The sequence below is a fragment of the Protopterus annectens genome, chromosome 1.part0 (genome assembly GCF_019279795.1).
Source record: "Protopterus annectens isolate FY-2018-M chromosome 1.part0, PAN1.0, whole genome shotgun sequence".
Classification (NCBI taxonomy): domain Eukaryota; kingdom Metazoa; phylum Chordata; order Ceratodontiformes; family Protopteridae; genus Protopterus; species Protopterus annectens.
Window position 1 is genome coordinate 959,727,724 of NC_056725.1, and position 21,046 is coordinate 959,748,769.

Here is a 21,046-nt window from a genome sequence, read left to right on the forward strand (position 1 = left end):
ATCAAGGGACCAGTCTCATGTCCTACATGGTAATGGGAGATGGCTGCCAATTGTACCTTGACTGTCGAACAGCTAGCCCCTTGCTGAAAAAGCCCTGTAAGGAAGTCCAAAACTGACGTTAGCGGAGCAGTGAAGGGGTCCACATTATGATGCTCTGCCCAAACGGAAAAGCGCTTCCATTTACTGCGGTAAACCTTCCTGGTGGAAGATTTATGCGCTGCCACCAAGATGGCTTTGACTGGAGAGGAGATACTGGGAGTCCTAATTATGAGTGGAACTGGAGCAGCCAAGCTGTTAGCTTAAGGTTGTCCAGATTCGGGGTCGGTAAGCCTGATGGGTGGGAGAACAGATCCGGACTGGGATCCAGAATCCAGGGAGGATTCACCAAGTGAGCCCACAGGTAAGGGAGCCAAGTTTGTCGAGGCCAGAAAGGGGCAATGAGGATCATCATGCTCCCCAACCGAGAGGCTTTCTGTAACATCTTTAGCATCAGGGGTAGAGGAGGATAGGCATAAAGTAGATCGGGCGGCCAAGCATGCACTAGAGCGTCTCTCGGGGCTTCCCCTGTTGGGGGAATCAGGGCGAAGAAGTTGTCGCATTTCGTATTTGAGGGAGAGGCAAAAAGATCGCAGCAGGGTTGCCCCCATTTTGCAAAAATCTGCTTCGCTACACAGGAGTTGAGAGACCACTCGTAAGGGGAAAGAATAGTGCGGCTGAGTTTGTCCGCCAGGATGTTGGACCGTCCCGGAATGTGCATTGCGATTAGAAAGCGGTTGGTGGAGATCGCCCATTCCCACACTCTCATGGCCTCTTGGCATAGAGGATAAGACCTGGTTCCCCCGTGTATGTTGATATACCAGACAACTGACATGTTGTCCGTCTGTATCGCAATGGTTCAGACGGAAGAAGGTTGTGAAGTGCTTGCAACGCTAACAGCACCTCCCTCATCTCCAGAACATTGATATGCAGGGAGGTCTCTGAGTCGTTCCATGTGCCTTGGACTGTTCTGCCTGAGCAATGCCCCCCCCACCCGAGGCGAGAAGCGTCCGTGGTCACTGTGACTAGGGGAGGTGGGGCGCAGAAGGGCCGACCTGTATGGAGGTCCGGGGAATGCAGCCACGATAACAGGGCCCTCCTGCAAGCTTTGCTGACAGAGACAGGGTGGTGGAGAGGGAGAAGCTGGAAGGACCACTGTACTTGAAGGGTACACTGTAACATCCTCATGTTTAGGCGAGCGGACGGGAGGAGAGTAATTGCTGCTGCCATAGAGCCCAGTGCCCTCAGGACCAATTCCGTGGGATTAGCTTCTGATTGGAGGATGGCCTGCACATGAAGACTGAGGTTCTGTAGTCGTTCCCAAGTGAGGAAGGCTCGAAGACTCCTCGTATCTAACCTGGCCCCTATGAAGTCTATCGCTTGTGTTGGAGCAAGGGAGGACTTGTCCATCTTGATCCTGACGCCTAACTGGGGGGCTAGGCGAAGAAAAAAATCTCTGGCTGAGCAGAGTAGATGCCTTGTTGGGGCGTTCAGGAGCCAGTCATCCAGGTATGGGAAGACCTGCATTCCCTGGAGTCTCAGGTGGGCCGCTAACACTGCTAAAACTTTGGTGAACACCCTGGGGGCTGTGGTGAGGTCAAAGGGAAGGACCCTGAACTGACAGTGGCTGGCTCCCAGCCAGAAGCGGAGAAACCTCCTGGATCGCCTGTCCATTAAGATGTGGTAGTACGCATCCTTGAGGTCTATAGAGCACATCCACTCGTTCTCCCGTAACAGGGGGAGAATGGATAGAAGAGTGACCATTCGGAATTTCTCCTTGGTTACCACCAGGTTCAAGAGGGAGAGGTCTAGGATTGGTCTCAGGTCCCCCGTCTATTTTGGCACCAGAAAGAACCTGGAGTAAAACCCTAATCCGAGCTGGTCTGGGGGGACAGGTTGGATGGCCCTTTTTTCGAGCAGCCACCGGATTTCCGAGGCTGCAGCCTCCCTCTGATCGGGTGGTACATCGGGGAGGTTCTTGAGTCTGGGGACATGAAGCATAGGGATTTTGTAACCTCTGGATATAATCTGAAGCACCCAGTGGTCTGACGTAATGGACTCCCATGCCGCCAGGTGCCTCGAGAAACGCCCCCAGACTGCCTCCAGAGTGGAGCAGTCGGGCAACCCTTCAGGGCTGTTGCGTGGGCCGATCAGAGAAGGATTCTCTGGACCCAAAATTTCTCGGTGCCCCTCTGCCTCTAGGGCGGCGTCCTCCCTGTCCTCCTCTGCCACGGAAGGACTGGTTGTCCGGAGTAGGTTGGGAATGCTGTGATTTCTGGAACCACATCTTCTTCTGTCCCTTTTAGTTCTTGGAAAAGGACCTCTGGGGAGCAGAGAACCGGACTCCGACGGCAGACAGCGTCTTCCCGTCCTTCTCGCTCTGGACAAGTGTCTCGCGAATGGTTTTGCCAAACAAGGCAGAACCATCAAAGGGGGCATTCGCAAAGGACGGCTTAAAGGGCTCCGCGAAGTCACAATGTTGGAGCCAGGCCTGGCGCCTCATCACTAGGCCCGCTCCCATGGCTCTTGCGGCTCCCTCAGTAGCGTGAGACAGAAGCCGCATAGAGGTATTGGAAACAGATCTCAGAGTGGCCATACGAGTGGAGTACAATTGCTTGTCCTCCGCCAACATGGACTCTGGGAGGGAAGCAGCGTATTCTTTGATAAGATCGCGCTGCATCCTGATGACATGTGCCATGTAGTTCAGAGACCTTACAGAGAAGGTCGCTGAACTGAATACCCGCTTCCCAAGGCGATCCATCAATCGAGACTCCTTGCTCGGAGGATGGATTGAGGGACACTCCTGAGCTAGTTCCTTCTTAGTGGCTGCCGCCATCAACATGGCATCTACAGGGGGACCCTTGCTCCAGTGGGGACGGTCTGCGGGGGGCTCAAGATCCTGTCTGGGCGCTTGGGAATAGGCTCCACAGTGTTCGGCTCCTTCCACGCCCTGATGGTCACAAGGTCCACCAGGGGGTCGGCCGGAGGGGACACCCAAGAGGCAGACGGGCCTGCTTCGAATGCCTCCAGGAACACGGACTCGTTGGAGGAAGCCTAGGGGGCAGACCACCCCCCCTGAGCCTAAGCATTTCCATGATGTCTCCAAAGGAGACATCCTCGGGGGGTGATCTTGGGGAGCCTTCCCCTTCATCCAAGTCCATGTCCTCTGTTAAGGACTCGGGGGGAGTCCACGTGCCTCCTCTTACACTTGTGCTTGCGAGGCACTTCCTCGGGGGGCTGTCCGAGGAGGTCTCGCCAACAATGTCCTGTTCCAAAGGAACAACCTGGGACATTGATGCAGGCTGTCCCTGTGGCCGGGTGATGGAAGCCTGGCCCAGCAGAGAGGGAGTGCAGGGCAGAGCCGAGACAAGGGCCGGGGGTCTGGATGCTCTCGACAGAGCCCTCTCCACTACATCGAAGGCCGAGGGGGAGCCGCTCTCCCTGGGCTCCGAGAGCCGACTCCCACTTGGATCCGATGAAGGGATCTGAACCGGCGCCAAGACCGTTGGATCCGAGGGACCAGTGTGCTCCGACCTGGACGGAGCCGAAGGCACACTGAATCCCTCGGATCCGAAGCTCGGGCCACGGCTCCGAGAGGTCGGATCCGATGATGGAACCGACAGACTCGAGGGCAGGGTAGGATCCGAAGTACCCAGTACTGTCGGTGCCGACCCACCCCCGGCTCCAAGCGCTCCAAACCCGAGAAGCGGGTCGGAGAAGGATCTATCGGAGCAAAAAAGGGTGTCGAGCTCCCCCCCAAAGGGGGAGGAGGCAGGAGCACTCCCATCTGCAGCTGGGCCTGGATGAACCTTCTCATCATCCGGTCCAAGTCTGTGTCAGACAGGCTGTAAGTGGATCTCGACCAGGCCACCGAGGCAGGCCTGGAGTGCCGCCTCGATGACCTCGACGGAGATCGGGTCTCCTCCTCCTCTGGTCCCGGAGAGAAGCAAGGTGATCGGAGCCGAGGAGGAGACCTGGAAGCCGTGGAGGGAGAAGCCCGCTTAGCTGGGGGGGCCGAAGCGGAGGCCTCGGCCCGCCGCTTGTGGTGCTTCTCCCTCCATTTCTTCGTCCTGGACTCCCAATCCTCCGGTGCTTTAGTGGGAGTTTGAATCCTGGCTGGAGGAAGGGGGGCAGGAGTGGCTACCACCACAGGCTGGGGAGGTGCCACGGGAGCAGCAAAGGCTGAAGCAGACTCCAGGGGCAAGTCCCACCAGGACCAGCTTTGACCTCTGCTCTTTCAGTGCCCTGGGGTTGAACTTTGCACAAATCGTGCATCCTGAGGACAGGTGTTCAACCCCAAGGCACCGAACACACAGAGTGTGGCCATCCGCCGGTGAAAGCTTATGGCCACACTCGGTGCATTTAGAAAAAATGGGCTTTGGGGCCTCTGACATTTTCTCTCAAGGAAAGGACTACACTCGCACACCAGGCCCCAAAACACAAACAACACACACACACACACTACGACCAGCGAGGCGAGGAAACACTAAAAATAAAATTAAAAAAGGTAAAAGTTAACCTAAAGGGATCCTAAACACACACGCAAGTTTAAAAAGGAAAGATTTTCTGTTTTTTTTTTTTAACAAGTTTTTTTTAAGAACTTATCTGAAGTCGCCAGGAGCTCTGCAATCCAGCTGTCTCTTCTGAAAGCGGCAAACTAGATCTGAAGTCAATTGGGGTTGGCAGGGGATTAAGGGTGAGGGGAGGAGCTAGGAGCTCGGATCCATAGCTGTATAAATAATTGCCGGCTCGGATCCGATATCGGATCCAAGACCCACAGGTTGCTGACAAATGAAGTCCCTACTTCAGATGAAATTTTATCCTCGGCCGAAATGGACTCCGGGGGAGGCTCAGCGTACTCTTTCATGAGGTCTCACTGAAGCCTAATCACGTGGGCCATATAATTCAGCACCCTTACAGCAAAGGTAGCTGAAGCATACATCTGCTTGCCGAGTTGATCGATCGCCCTAGACTCCTTGTACGGAGGATAGACCGAGGAACTCTCCTGCGCCAGTTGCTTTATGGTGGCCACCGCCACCACCATGGCATCAACTGGGGAACCTTTACTCCATGCAGGCTTGTCAATAGGAGGGCTCAAAATTTTATCTGGCCATTTAGGTATAGGTTCTACAGTGTCTGGCTCCTTCCAAGCTCTGGTGGGTAATGAGGTCCACCAGAGGATCAGCTGGGGTGACACCCAAGAGGTAGATGGGCCTGCGACGAACGTCTCCAGGAATACCAACTCATCTGTGTAAGGCTTTTGGGTAGACCAATCTCCCCTCTGATGATTTCAATTAGGTCTCCAAAGGAGACGCCTTCGGGAGGTGATATGGGGGAGCCATCCCCTTCCTCCAAGTCGGTATCTTCTGTGAGGGACTCTGAGAGGGGGGTCCATGTGCCTCCTCTTGCACTGGCATTTGAGAGGGACCTCCTCGGGGGGGTCTCCGGGGAGGGCTCGCAAACAGTTTCATATTCCTCTTGGGGAACTGTCTGAGGTGCATCAGACACAGGCTGTCGCTGGGAGGACTGGATGACAGAAGACACACTCAGCAGCGAGGGAGCAGGGGCGGACTCTGAGGAAAGAGTGAGGGATCACGATCCTCCTGAGAGAACCCTATCCACAACGTCGAAGGGGAACCGGCTTCCCTGAAACTAGTAGGATGGGCAACCGTGCCCCTCAGATCAGACAAAGGAATCGGAGCTGAATCCTTAACAGCCGGGCCCAGAGGAATGGTATGTCCCGACCACAATGGAGCCAATGACACACTCATTCCCCCAGATCTGACACCAAGATCACGGCTCCGAGAGCTCAGATCTGACAAACTCGAGGGCATGGCTGGCATCGAGGTTGGAGGAACCATTGGCGCCAAACCCCTGACTGCGGGGCGCCTCGGATCCAGGGACTCTGAAACCCGGGGATGTATTGGAGAAGGAACTATCGGGGCAAACATCGGAGCCAAACTCCCTGCTCCGGTGGGAGGGAGAGCCAGCAACACTCCCATCTGCAACTGAGTCTGCATGAGCCTTATCATCATCTAGTCCATGTCAGCCTCCAAGAGGCTTCTTGTGGATCTGGAGGATGCAACTGGCACCGGCCGGGAAGGCTGATGCGAGGACGACCTTGAAGCAGGCCAAACCTCCTCCTCTGAACTCTGGGGAAAATCTAGGAGAATGGAGCTGAAGGGAAGATGGCCTAGTAGCCTTTTCCAGGGCAGAGACCACTTTAATAGGGGGAGGCCAACGGATCCGCTGGTCTCTTGCAACCCCTCTCCTTGTCTCTCTCTCTCTCTCATTCTCTCTGTGCTTCTCCTTCATGGCCTCTCTATCATCCTGTTTGGAAGTGGGAGTCCCAGACAGGGGAGGAGGACCAGAAGCTGGTACAGCCACAGCTGTGGCCATAGAGGAAGAAGATGCCGATTCCGCAAGGAGAAGCCCAGCCAGAATCAACTTGATCCCGCAGAGCCCGAGGGTTAAAGGCTGCACCAATTGTGCAGCCCGATGTAAGGTGGGGAACCCCTAAACACACAACGCAGAGTGTGCGGCCATCGGCCGGTAAACAGTTTACGGCCACACTCTGTGCATTTAGAAAAAAAGTCGGCTTCTGGGAGTCTGACATCACAACCCCACAACACCCAAAGCTTAACTAGAAACCTAGTTAAACACACACACACACACACACACACACACACACACACACCAAAGGCAGGAAGGGGAGGTTTACACTAAAGGACAAAAATACAAAGTTTACTACTTTAACTTTTTTTTTTTTGAACGGAAAACCCGAGGAAGAAAAAGGGGGTTAACACTATCCACGCGCACACACACTTTATGAAACAGTTAAAGTTGGACAAAATCCCACTCTACCTGCCTGGAGCTCAGAGATCACGTCTTGGCGAAGCTGCGGCAAATGATATCTGAGGGCTGGAAGGAGGTTGCAGTGTAGTGTGGGTAAGGGGGAGGAGCTTGGAAAGCTGCCGGCTCGGATCCATATCGGATCCGAAACCTACAGGTTGATGACCAAATGAAGTAAACTACTTCAGATCAGTTTTTACTACTTAATAAATAAGCACCTATCCAGGCATGTCTAAGGGTCAGCTACCGGTGTTTTCTCCTGTCTACCTGATGAATCTGGGTATCTCGGGGCAATGCAGCAATTGCCTCATGTACACAGACAACCCTCTCCTCCTACCACCCAACACCACAATCTGAGAGAGATGCACTTATATAGCCAAACTGGAAGCAAAGCTCTCTTCACCCAAGACTGGACTAGACAGTCAAGAGGAGAAGGTAAACACCTGCACCACACCACATCCATCGCATAGTCCATCAAAATCTACACCACCAAAACACACACATAGCAACACAAAACAAACACCTACATTCACAGAGGCTCTCAATAAAATTCTGTTCAACAGAGACCTCCAAAGCAGAAACGCAAGCAACCTCCATCCCCCAACAAAATCCAAATGACACACAGCCCACAAACTCAGTGTGCAATTCAACCACAGCCCATAAAGCATAACAACGTACCCAACACTCTAGTCATAGGTGACTCTATAATCAGGCACACTGATGTTCCACTCACCAGGCTAAACAAGGAGAAAGTTACTGTCAGCTGCCTGTCGGGTGCCAGGGTCCGTCACATAACGCACACACTCAGGTCACTCCACAACAAGTACAAATATGACTCTGGCATTGTCCATGTTGGTGTGAATGACCTGAGATGTACCTCCCTGGACAACATGAAGAGAGAAATGGAGGAGCTCTCTGATCTTGTAGCCCAGGCAGGTATAACTCTAGCCCTGAGTAGCATCCTGCCATCACCCAGAATTATATCACAGTACAAGGACAAAATGATTGACTTAACAATTGGCTAAGCTTCTGGTGTCATTCTAAGAGGATCCAGTATCTGTCTGCCTGGGATGACATGGTCGACTGACCACAATGCTTTGCCAGAGATGGCCTACACCTGTCGCTCTTGGGATTCCGGATAATGGCTAAGGCTCTTGCCACCCCTATAATTCCCTTTTTAGGCAAGGTTCAAATGACAAATTCACCACTGTAACAGGTACGAGCACGCAAAATCCGAAGGCAATGCTATTCAACGCTAGAAGTCTAAACCTCAAAATGCATTCACTCGAGGCACTCCTTAAAATGGAGAACATCGACATCTGTGTAGTGACAGAGACTTGGTTCAAGGCTCCAGAGAGCACCCATGCATTACCAGGGTATAATGCATACCACACCTTTCGGCCACCTAACCTGGACAGAAATACTATATGCGGAGGCGTGTCCATATTCATTAAGGATATCCACACCTCCAGGCTAGTTGCTCAGCATAATACATCCGAGATTATCCAAATGCAACTAACTCTGGGCAAGACCACAATCCAAATTATAACTTGCTACAGATCCCCCACCATGCCCCAGGACTCCCACTCCTCATTTCTTGATACACTGGAAAATATCAGGGTACAACCGAACACCCTAATAATGGGTGATTTCAACTACCCCACCATTAATTGGGAAAACTACTCATGTACCAACCCTTTTGCTCAATGTTTTCTGGAATTCATAAATTCCAACTCCTTGGATCAACTTATCCACACCCCCACCAGGGGCAGCAATTTCCTAGACCTGGTTATTACCAACATGGGTGACCTGTGTTCCATAACAGAAGTCAATTCCTCATTGGTCAGATCCGACCACAAGCTAATCACCCTAGACATCCACATCACGCCCCCACTCCCCATTAGGGAAACCACTGTAAAAAATTTCTGCAAAGCCAACTTCACGCTTCTTAAGACAGAAGTGGCAAACTTCACGACAACCATGCAGATGGACAATAGAGGTATGACTGCTGAATCCTACACAAACGCACTTTATAAGTACTTACATGAGTGCATGGATCATGCTATCTCTAACAGAACCAAGATGCTATCCCCCAAAAAAGGAAGTCAATCTGGTGGTCTCCTGCCAAAAACAAACTCTACAACAGAAGAAAGAAACTGTTGCAAAAAAGAGTAAAATCGCATAATTGGAGGAACTCCCTGACCAGCCTCAGTAAGAAGCTGAGATCCCTCATAAAATCCTCCAAAGCTAGTTATGAAAACAAAATCGCCACTGATTCTAAAGACAACCACAAAGCATTATATAGCTATGTCAAAAATCTCAATGGCAACGCTCTGAGTTACAACACAATGGCACTAAATATATAGAAGCAACTGATATTGCCAACATCCTGGCAGATAAGTTCAGTGCTAACTTTACCCCCCCTCACTCCCTAAAGGGCCCATCTCTATACCAGAAGAATGCAAAGTTCCTGTAATCACGGCTGCACATGTAAAAAAACACAGTCTCCAAAGCCAAGAACACAGCATCCATTGGACCTGACAACATCCCAGGCTGCGTTCTACATGAACTACAGAATGAACTGACACCCCACCTAAGCACCATGTTCAATCATAGCCTCACCTCAGGCTTTGTGCCCACTGAATGGCGCACAGGAACGGTTATCCCACTCCACAAAGGGGGAGCCACCACGGACCCCAGGAACTAACGCCCCATTAGCCTAACAAGCCTGGTCTGCAAGGCCATGGAATGTATCATCATGGAACTTATAAACAAAGACAGTGGTAATCTCCAAACTCTGGACCCCACCCAGTTCGAGTTTGTAAAAGGCAGATCATGTCAGCTAAACCTGATAGACTTCTTTGAAGCAGTCACCAAAGCCATAGATGAGGGTAAGGTGGTTCATACAGCCTATCTAGATCCCTCCAAGGCTTTTGACACCATCCCCCACTCTGGAATTACAGATAAACTCCCTAAACTAGGTATAAATCCCTATGTCACAAGATTGGTTGCCAACTGGATCAATGACAAAACCCACACTGTGAAAGTAGCAGACTCCAAATCCGACTTCAGACCAATGACAAGGAGTACCACAGGGTTCATTCCTGGGTCCTGTTTGGTATCTACTTTTCTGAAGTACAGGCTAACACAGAAGGTCTTTGGCTAATGAAGTATGCAGATGACTGCAAAATAGGAGCCATAATCGAAACTCCGAACGATGTGGACATCCTACAAAAGGGCCTGGTGTCAAGCCATGGCTTCAAGCTCAATGCCAAAGAGTGCACTGTCATTCCATTTGGTAAAAACTCTACACCCATGAGCTATCACATAGGAAGCAGTCTTCTTCCGAAAGTGTGATAAGAGACCTTAGAACACAGGTGGACAGTATTCTCTCCTTTGATAATCACATCACCACAGTAATCAATGACTCCTTCTATGTGGCACACCTCATCACAAAAGTTTTCTCATTCAAGAAAAAAATGATCATTGTTCCCCTCTACTCGTCACGCAGTCTTCATTATAGAGTACAACGCCCCTTTTGGTATGTACCTCACAAGACATCTACGACGACTGGAAAGGCTGCAGAAATACCTCACAAAGAGGATTACCGGCCTCAAACAGATACCCTACTCAGACCGTCTCAAAAAACTCCAGCTTGACTCCATCACATATTGCCTACTCAGAGGCGATCTCTGCCTAACATACAAAGCTATGTCAAATCCAGAGCTGTTGGACATGCTCCACTTAGAGAAATCCCAATCTCTCCAAGCTACACGCTCTAGGGACCTAAACCTTGTCACCACAATAAACAGAACATGCTGGAGGGATAGATTCCTGTCCCAGAGACTTCCCATACTCTAGAACAAACTACCTATCTGTATCAAACAAAGATCCTCATTAGCACTCCAAGAAAAATCTTGATGATTGGATGGGAAATAGGAAATTCACCCCGGGGATCACCTCTTTGGCTCTACTCGACAGGGTCAAAGGAAAATAATTTTCTTTGGTGGCGAAAGCCAGGGTACCTTTTGACTAGGCTTATATAGGCCCTAGGGCCAATAGCCTAGTACCTACCTATTAACCTATGACACAGTACTAAGACAGCCTTATCATCTTTCACTGACACAGTAAACAAAGCTGTTGACTCATGTAAACTTGTATCATGGTATTATATAAACAGCAGGGTGCCTATACCTTGTTTTGGATCTTTGTTCCTTGACCTATCAAAGGCTTTTGATACTGTCCCCCATTATCTGCTTATACTAAAACTCACAAATCTTGGATTATCCCCTTATGCCATCAACTGGTCTACCAGTTCTCTCTCTAACAGATAGCAGGTAGTTAGATGGCTAGACTCCCTCTCTGTTTTTCAAGACATCTCAACTGGAGTTCCTCAAGGATTTATTCTTGGCCCCCTCTTATTTAACATTTTTACAAACGACCAATATAATGCTTCCCAACAGAGTACACTAATACAGTATGCTGATGCTTCCACAGTTATCTGTTCATCTGATTCCATGCCACATCTTCAACAAATTGCCCAAGCTGCTTTCACATCCATTGAGACCTGGCTTTTTAACAATCATCTACTTCTGAATCCCACTAAAACTAAACTTATACTCTTCACCCCCATAACATACTCTCTACATAAAAAACAATTTACTATTCTCTCTCTGAACAACACCATAATAGAACATGCCTTTCACACAAAACTACTACGCATAATTACTGATGATCACTTTACGTTTGACCTGTGTATGTATGTATATATGTGTATTTTATATATATATATATATATATATATATATATATATATATATATATATATATATATATATATATAAAATAACATTATGAAAACTCACTAGAAACTGGAACTCTCTATCGTCACAAAAATTTCCTAGACACCCACTCTAAATGCACTCTGGCTACTACCCATGTTCTATCCTCTCTCTTGTATGGAGCCCTACTTTTCAACAATCGACAAACCTGCCTAAACTCAAAGCTCGAACCTTGCTATAATAAATTTGCTAGGTTTAGGTTTACCAACAATGCAAAATACTCCTCGCATCACTGCATAGCCCTCCACAATTTCAACTGGCTTGAACTTCCACTTTGCCTTACCTTCATCCAGCTAATCACAGCACATAAAATCATTCATAGACCCATGGCCTGTCCAGCCTTAAATAGTATCTTCTGCTCCTACACTCCAAGCAGATTGCTTAGGACAGAAAACAAACAGCCTCTACAACAACACTGTCCAATGAAATCAGGCAAAGTCTATACTCCTTCTCTACAGCTAAAATCTGGAACACTCTCCCCTTATCCTTAAGAGCAAGCCATATTCACACATCCTTCAATCATGTACTTAAAGAACATCTAAATCTTGGATATGCTCCTGCTCAACTCCAGGCTAATTTCTAGTCATTTCAACATCCCTCCACCTTCTTTCTCTTCTACTGTAAACTCTGTCTTCTTTTATCACCTTACTTTTCCTTCTCCTCCTCTACCCTGCTCTAAAGCTCTATTTACCTTGTCCACTTCAGTTTTATCTTCCTCTTATTCCACCTCTCTTCATCTACATTCACTTTACTACATCATCCTCCTTTCTTTTCTAAACTATAAGCTACTTACTTTCCTGAATGTGACTACCATAAATTCATTATGCATAGATACCAAATGTTATGTAAAACATTCTATAATTAACCTATGTAGGCAATCTTTCTGTTATATCTGTGATACTGTTTTACTGTATTTTAATTAGTTCCCATTAAGTGAAAGCCCATGTATATAACTATTAATTATTTTACTTTGTTCCACTTGAAATGTTTTTGTTCCTGGAGTATTTCTCCCCAGGCCTTCACTGAAAATGGGGTCTTTGTGGCCCAGCTGGACTTTCCCAGTAAACAAATGTCAAATAAAATAAATAAAAATAAATGCATTTACTAACAAGATATGCCACTAAAAGCAGCAAATTTAGAATATTCAGGTTGAAGGGCTTACATAATTACTGCTATACTCCTGCAAGATAAGGACATTTGTTTCCACAAGGTACCAATAACTGTTGGAGATGCAATGTAGTAGAGTGGAGGACCATGTCAACATGTATTCAAGGGTGCCCGCAGGCAGGTGCAAGGGGGTGCACTTGCACCCCCTTGGAACATGCTGACAGAGAAATTTTAACTTAAAAAAAGGTTTTTTTTTTAAAAGGGCTTTCCTCTTTAAGAATGCCCTTTGCATCCCGTCCAGTTGCACAGACGCAGCAGGTGTTTACGACCTGTTTTCGTCTTCTGTGTCTGTGCGACCGATAGTTTACATCTTTGTCCTTCGCACCTACGGGAAATTTGAATTCCGGAGGACGTTCGGACTGTGAACGAATGTGGAAGTGAGTAGCATGGAAAATTATTCATGGAACTGTGGCTTTACAGGTGTCTTGAGCTCGGAAAGGGAGGATGGGATTTTTTTTTTTAACAGGTGACTTGGTTTATTTACCTGTTCTGCCCCAGATGACTCATCTGAGATGAGATAATCGAGAGTTATCTAGCAGCTTTGTTTTCATCTAGCTTTATATGAGAAACTGTCTTGTATCCCTAAGTCTGCTTTCAGGAGCAGTCTTGTTTTCGCTTTGGTAGCCAAACAGGAGTGTTTGTGTACTGTACTTAATATGTGTTTTCCTTAATGAGGATGAGAAAGAACAAGATGCAACTGGCATCACTGGGAAACAGCAAGGCATAATTTTGAAGCTTAGATTAAAAAAAGATTTAACATGGAGTTGAAAGCTTTCAATTTATGAAAGCAAACACATTTGAAAATGTCAATTTTTTATCAGTTATTTTAAAGTGATTACTTATATTAACTGTATAGCATAGGGGTGAATGGTCAATTACATTTTACAGAAATTAAGCCTTCAGCTTATGCCCTTTCCAGGATGAGTAGAAAGGCTGCATCTACCTGTCTATACTCCTGCTAGCACAGAGTCCGTTAGAGAACTGGTAAAAAGGTAGCTACTTGGCTTCATCAAAAGAAAATATGATTTTTGCAAACAGTAAAAGAAGAACGTTTTACAGTTAGTGCCTGAAGGACTAAGTATAACCTGGCCATATTGTTTGCAGAGTATGCATTGCAGTTGTTAGTCATCTCTGCGTTGCAGACTGTAAAGTATATAGAATGTTATAGGTTTTGTTTTCGGTGTGGGTGCGTTTTAAATAAAAGGCCTGTTATTACACAAATTTAATTGTACTATTTGAAGTAAATGTAGGGTTTTTGTAAGATGGTAAGTGTAGGGTTTTTGTAAGATGGTCAGTGTTTTTAATAGAGTTGTGACTTCAGATGGTCTATTGTGATCAGTGTACTACTGCAGTAAATTAAATAAATAAATGATGCTTGCTGCTAGATGGTTTCTTGCTAACAAAGAAAAAAAAAATGTTTAAACTGGGATACAGTACATCTTGCTGAGGACAGGTACTTGGAACACACACACAAATGGTACACAGAAACACACAGAATACACTACACTAATTGCAAATGTAGCTACACACACACATCCCAACACACAGCCACACACACACATACAATGGTGGAACTTGGAGTTTTCCTAACCTTGTGATTTTGCAGTACCTGGCTTCTCGTAGCTCATCAGTTGATTCCCATTTCTTAAAGCATCTTATTTTTTTAATTAATGTTAATCAAATATGGATCGCATATTTGTCTATGTATGTATGCATTTATATAAATCTTTACATAAACAGAAGTTTGTTCATAGTGTGTACAAGGCTAACTTTTCTGGAGCCTTAACAAGCCTAGCCCCAAAACTTTGCCCTGGCACCATGCCACCTGAAGTTAGTTCACAGTGTATTTGTCCAGTAGGGCAACTGGAGTGATCCCTGGGGTAAACTTCCTGTTACCAATCCTCTCATCAAGATTTCTCTTGAAGAGGGCCAGCAAGGTGCTCTGTTTGACATGAATGGAAAGCTTATTCCAGACTATGGGCAGCCTCTGGGAGATGAACCTGTCCCTCCAACATGTTCTGCTGATTGTGGTAATGAGGTTGTGATCTCTGGAGCATGTGGCATGAGGGAATTGGGATTTCTTTAGGTGTAGCATTTCAAGTAGGGCTGGGTCAGACATGGCCTTGTAAGTCAAGCAGAGGTCACCTCTAAGTAGATGATAGGAGATTGAGAACAGCTGAAGTTTTTTGAGTCTGTCCATGTAGGACATGTTTTTGAAGCCCTGGATCCTTTTTGTGAGGTACTTTTGTGGCCTCTCCAGCTGTTGCAGGTGTATGGTCTACGCGGTAATTCATGGGAGCTGAGTTTTTACCAAAGGGAATGATAAAGCATTTTTTGGCATTAAGCTAAAAGCCATTATTCCAGCACCAGTCTTTGGTCTCAGAGAGGCCCTTTTGTAGGATGTCTGCATCACTTGGGGAGTTGATAACTCCTAGCTTGCAGCCCTCAGTGAACTTGGTCAGCTAGGGTCCCTCTGTGTTGGCCTGAACTTCTAAGAAGTAGATGCCAAAGAGGAGGGGGGCCAGGACCGAGCCCTGTGGGACTCCACTCATGACTGTCCGACAATCTGACCTGGAGTCTGCAACTTTCACTCTGTGGGTCCTGTCCATGAGCCAATTTACAACCCACCTAGTGCTATACAGATTGATGTCTAGTTTGGTGAGTTTATCAATGATACCCAAGTGGGAGAATGGTATCAAAGACTTGGCTAGGTTGAAGTAGGCTGTATAGGTGTGTGCATTTAAGAGTTTAAGAGGTGTGTGTGTGTGTGTGTGTGTGTGTGTGTGTGTGTGTGTGTGTGTAAGAAATAGGTAGTGTGTGCGTGTTTGTGTGCGTGTGTAGAGAGAAAGCGAGAGAATGTGTGTGAGTAGAGAGAAAGAGAGAGAGAGAGAATACTATCTTGTCTAATTTTATTGCCCAACAGTCAACTAGTTAAGGAAAAGAGATCCTATAACTGTGACTGTCTCCTAGTTGTATGAAGTTAGAAGTACCTGATTTATCAACAAAAGTTGAGAGCACCAAACTGGCAATATCGAACCTTGGTACACTCTCAAGTTCATTGTTTATTCTTTGCCTTAAATTACTTCTCATATATAAATTGTGCTTTTTCTCTCAATACTTGTTGGCAAGTAAAGAGAAAGAATTACTTTTTGGGACAAGTTGCGATGATTGCTGCCTGGGTTCTTCTTGCCTGCTGTGCTCTGCTTCCTTGGTCAATGAAAGTGTGAAGAGAATCAGTATTTTGTTTCTGTGACTTGCCTGCAGGGTTGCTTGTTGATCAGTATATGATTTTCCCCCAGACTATAACATCATTTTGCAAATTACTGTTTGTATCAAGTGACACCTAATGCTGCTTACCTTACAGGCACAGATTACTGACAAAAATTGTGATGTAAGCTTGTATAGGTAGAAATCATGATCTACAAAGATCCTGCTATGACCTAGCTTTAACACAATGCCCAATTTCTAGTTCATCACAAGTATTTCTTCCGAGTTAAAGGTTTCCAGACAGACAATAACAGCATGAGGGATTTTTAATTGACAGATCAGGTCCTCCAAGGTGATGTGTGTGTCTTGTGTATCTTAATCTTCTCTAAGGGATACTGGTCTACATGGAGTACTGCTCCTGTATGAACTGAAAGTAATTCTCCTGATATGAGCATCTCCGACACCCTATGAATACCTCGCACAGTCTTCCATCTTCATTAACCTGTGTTCAACAAAACTACTTCAGATTGGTGATTCATATTCTCTTCTGCATCCATATGCCCATAATCATTTTGCCCATACAATCTTGTTTATCCTTGGTGGCTTCTGTGGTTTCTTTTAATATTAAATGTAGAAAGGCTTGATTAGATTGTCTGTTTTCTTCCACCTCCACATTACTGGACATTGTGACCGACAGGGAACACCAGATGGTATGCTTCTCTGCTGCTGGGTCAATATTTTCTTTATATTTACTCTTTTTTTGTTTGTTTTTGTCTTTTTTTCATATATCCACTTGCAATATGCTTCTCATTGATCCTGAAACAGTTTTTTAGTGGAAGATGCTTTGAAAACGGTTTCCATTTCAAACCTTGGAACTGGAGCAGAGGATTCAGCTGCTTAGCTATGAGTCTGCATACTGGAAGTATGTGAGGACCTCTTTGATCAGGTAGAAATACATTTTGCTATAAGCTGTGCAAGGCAAAAGGATTTCCTAATCACGGAAAAGTGATGGCCGAACCTGTCCACCTAAGTGCCCATGTTTTCATGCCCTTTGCATTTTTAAGTGGTGGTTTACCTCTGCTGTAGGCTGGAGTTATGGGATGCTCATTAAATGTTGCAATGTTGTGCTTTTTTGAGTTGAACTTGAACCGATATTTAGTGCACCAGCTATTAATAAGTGTTAGCTCTTTCTTGAGTGAATTATGTCAGAGGGTAACTTGGCAATGGCTCCCAGCTTACAATCATATGTGAAATTTGTTAACCAAAGGTCCTCATTTAATGAATGGAGATCTGAGAAGTAGATGATGAATTGCATGATTTCCAGCACAGATCTTTTTAGAAGCCCACTGGATACCTTAATGTTCTCAGAGGATGCACCCCAACTCTAATTCTGGGAGTCTTGTCTCTAAGCCAGTTGGCAATCCACCTAACCTCATATGCGTCAATTTGGAGCTCCTTCAACTTGCTTATTCTATTTGCATGCTGTATGATATCAAATTACTTGGCAAAGTGAAGGCACTCTGTGTGGACAGCTTGTCCACAATCTATAGACTGAGTAATCCTACCAAAGATGTTTGCAATATTCATTAGCCAGGGTCTACCCTTGACAAATTCAGTCTGGTAGGGATTATGTCTGGTAAGATTTTTGACATCATAATTAATTAGACTAGTTATGATACATTCCAGGGCTTTGCATACAAGACTCTTTAGGATGTGACAAGTTATGAGCAGTTTAAAATCATAAAACATTATCTTCTTCCCGTCTTACTATATTTTTATTTAATTTTTTTATCAGTTAACATTAAGTAATGTGCATTCAGTTACAGAATAGTATAGTAAATTCACAGAGAGTGATCAGGAAATAGTTAATTATCTGTTAATGGGTATGAAAAGACATAGTTCTGCGTTAATGATTTGAAATTTTGATTTTACAGGATTCAGTCTTATAAACTAGTAATCCACATATTGGTATAGTAGAGTTTATCCAGTGTTATAGATTATTTATCTGTTACCCGTTTTAACTGTTACCTGGAACTCTTGAATGGGCAGACAAAGAAGGGAAGAATGCAGGCAGGTTATCTGCACAAAAGAGTAGTAATCCAGATTTTTGCCTCATATTTTCAGATTATTTCTCATAAATTTGTGTTTTTTCTGGCAAATTGAAGTTGAGTTTTAGACTTCATATCCTCAGAAAATGCATACTAATGCAAACAATATTGTTCTATCCACTTTCTAAGGAGGTCAGAGGATGCATGTGTGTGTCATACCTCTCAACTGTACAGATTTTCACAGAGGCTGAGGTATGTGTGTGTGAGAGAGAGTGAAATGCCCTATTTAGAGTTAGCAGGTGGAATTTATTTTCAAGGAATTGTGAGCTTCAAGGGAAGAGAAGTTTACTACTGCTCATGCTAAGTCTGCTTAAAATGTGCAACTGTTTTGTTTAGCAAAAGGTATCACTAGTGTGGTGTAGAATTTCAGAACAGTCTTAGTAGCACAGCAGGTAGCACACTTGCATCTTGATGTAGAGGACTATATGTTCTACTCCCAGCGTATGTAGATTTGTAATTTAAGGGGGTGGAGTGCTGCAGTCCTAAGTATGTACTCCTTTGGATGAGATGCCTAGTAACTATGAACGTGTGTTTCCATTTGCCACTTATTCCTATTGCAATATACAAGCTTAACATTTTTTTTAAATGTAGCATAGGCAATTTACTGTTTAAGAGCAGTAGGCACTGAATTTGTAGATGAAACACTGAAATATAAAGTTGTTTTCTAGCAACAACCTCTCCATTAGTTTCAGATCTCTTTAATGTGAAATTATTCAGATGACTTACTTTTGCAGAGATTGTGCATATTGACTGATATTGGTGGATTGTAATGATAGATGTTTAAGTGGCCTTTTATGGTTGAAATGTTCTGAATTGGGTAATTTGTCATTAGTGGTTCATATGTTTTGTTTCATTGCTTACTGGAAAAAATGTTCAAAACGATAAAACACACTCAAAGTGGTGCTGTCTTAACAAGGGATACAATTCAATTATTACACAATTAATACAATCAGGAAGGTGAATCAAAGCAGTTATGCATGGTTCTGAAATGTGTGCAAGGGGCCTATGATATGAAAATAGTCCAAAGGTAAACTTAACCTGCCACTGGCCAGATGCATTTTCTTTGAATGTGGGTTTCAATGCTGTTTCAGTGAATGTGAGTTTCAAAGGTAGAAAAGTTTTAATGCTAAGTCTGTTTTCATTGTAAGACTATTGCTTTGTTTAACTTTAACAAATGTCTATCAGTGTTTGTGCTATAAAATAGGAGGTTACTAGGCTATTGGCCCTGAGGCCCTAAAATTTGAAATAAAAGTTGTAAATTAAAACCAAATATCTGTAATCATTGTAGAAGTAAAGCATAAACCAGTAAGCACACCGAGAGTTTTGAACAGTGTTTATGGCAACTGGGGATAAATAGCCAAGTAATGGGATACTGGAATGACTGTGTGTGTGTGTGTGTGGGGGGGGGGGGGGTTGAAGGGGCAGGGTTGGGGGTGTTGTTTTGAAGGGGACGGGGTTGGGGTGGTGCTCTGGGTTTGCATCCCCCTGCAACAAATCCTGCGGGCTCCCTTGCATGTATTTTTGGAAATATAAGGGGTAAAAGTTAATTTACAGTAGAGTTTCAAGCACTGATATCCTTTGTTACTCCTCAGAGGAGTACAGTTAAGAGAAACACTGTTTCTGCTGGGTGCAAACACTGAAATATCACACCCATGATCAGAGAGGAAAATGATGTATATCATCAAAGAAGCAGATGAAAAAAGCTAACTATAATAGGAAATTAAGAAATGACTAAAACATCTGTTATACAGACAGTGAGAGATGTAGTTGAGGAGATTTTCATAAGGGAGGATAAAGGTTTTTAAACTAAAATATTATTAGCTTACTAGAGCAAATGGGAAAGGAGGCAACGGAGGATGATATAGGGAGAGAGAGATGATGCATACAAACAGAACTCTTCTCTCTGCCTTGAGTGGTACAGTCATTCTCTAATTTTGTCGGTACTTGACGGAAAAATTTCATATTATCACTGTGGAAATCATTAGTCAGTTATTTATGAATATTAATCACTCAAGACTATATTACATAATAGGTATTCTCTCTTTAGGAATTGCTGAAGCAAGGTAAGCGTATAAATGATTAGATTGCAAAAGCAGTCAGCAAATGTTTGTTTATGAATGGCTACTTATTGTGCATAACTTGTTTGTTATAACAGAATGTTAATTTAATTTGGTAAAAAAGCAAATACAACTCTATTCCTCAAACTGCATGGTTCAAAATTGTAGCACATCAACACCAAGTGAAACGATGATACAAACACATGAGCAATCATGCAAAAATGGTATATGTATTTTAGCATCTTTAAGCACCCGTGCAATGCCTTTCATTGTTCAGACACTTGTCTGTTCAAATCTCGGAGTCAAAACAACCAGGGCTGAGACATCAAGAAATAAGATGGTAAGCAGGTAAGTAAGCATTTCTCCCTCTAAAATCTATAAACATACAAGTAGCCACCCAATTTAATAAACAGAAAATAAAATCAAAAAAATTCTGTACCTCTCAACAGTAACTCTCAGTAAGTGCGTGACACACAAAAAAGTAGAAGACAAATCTCTAAACTGTAGCCCAGTGCCATGAGCAGCTTACAATAATCACATTTATGTATAATGGATCAATCAAAAACATTCATAACACTAACATCCGCATCTTAAAATAAGTTCAAATGAACAAAAGTAAAATGTTTGACACAAATGACAATAAAAGTACTACCATATTCAATGAGAAGTTTACCTTCGTGATATGTGTAGTTGTAGTGGTAGAAATCGACTCTGACGTTATAGTCTGGGCACTCAGCAACATGGCAGGCTCGTTATCTCCGCCTCCATCAGTCTCAAA

At 44.9% G+C, this 21,046-nt stretch overlaps 1 protein-coding gene across 21 annotated transcripts in view; it reads right to left on the reverse strand.

Moving 5' to 3' along the window:
- EPB41L2 (erythrocyte membrane protein band 4.1 like 2) overlaps positions 1 to 21,046 on the reverse strand; it is a 2,741,769-nt gene that overhangs the window by 199,739 nt on the left and 2,520,984 nt on the right. For all 21 annotated transcript variants that reach the window (XM_044064528.1, XM_044064527.1, XM_044064516.1 and 18 more), the window contains one exon: positions 20,942 to 21,040. In XM_044064528.1, the coding sequence (XP_043920463.1) occupies positions 20,942 to 21,040 (99 nt within the window). The remainder of the gene's footprint in view (positions 1 to 20,941; positions 21,041 to 21,046) is intronic.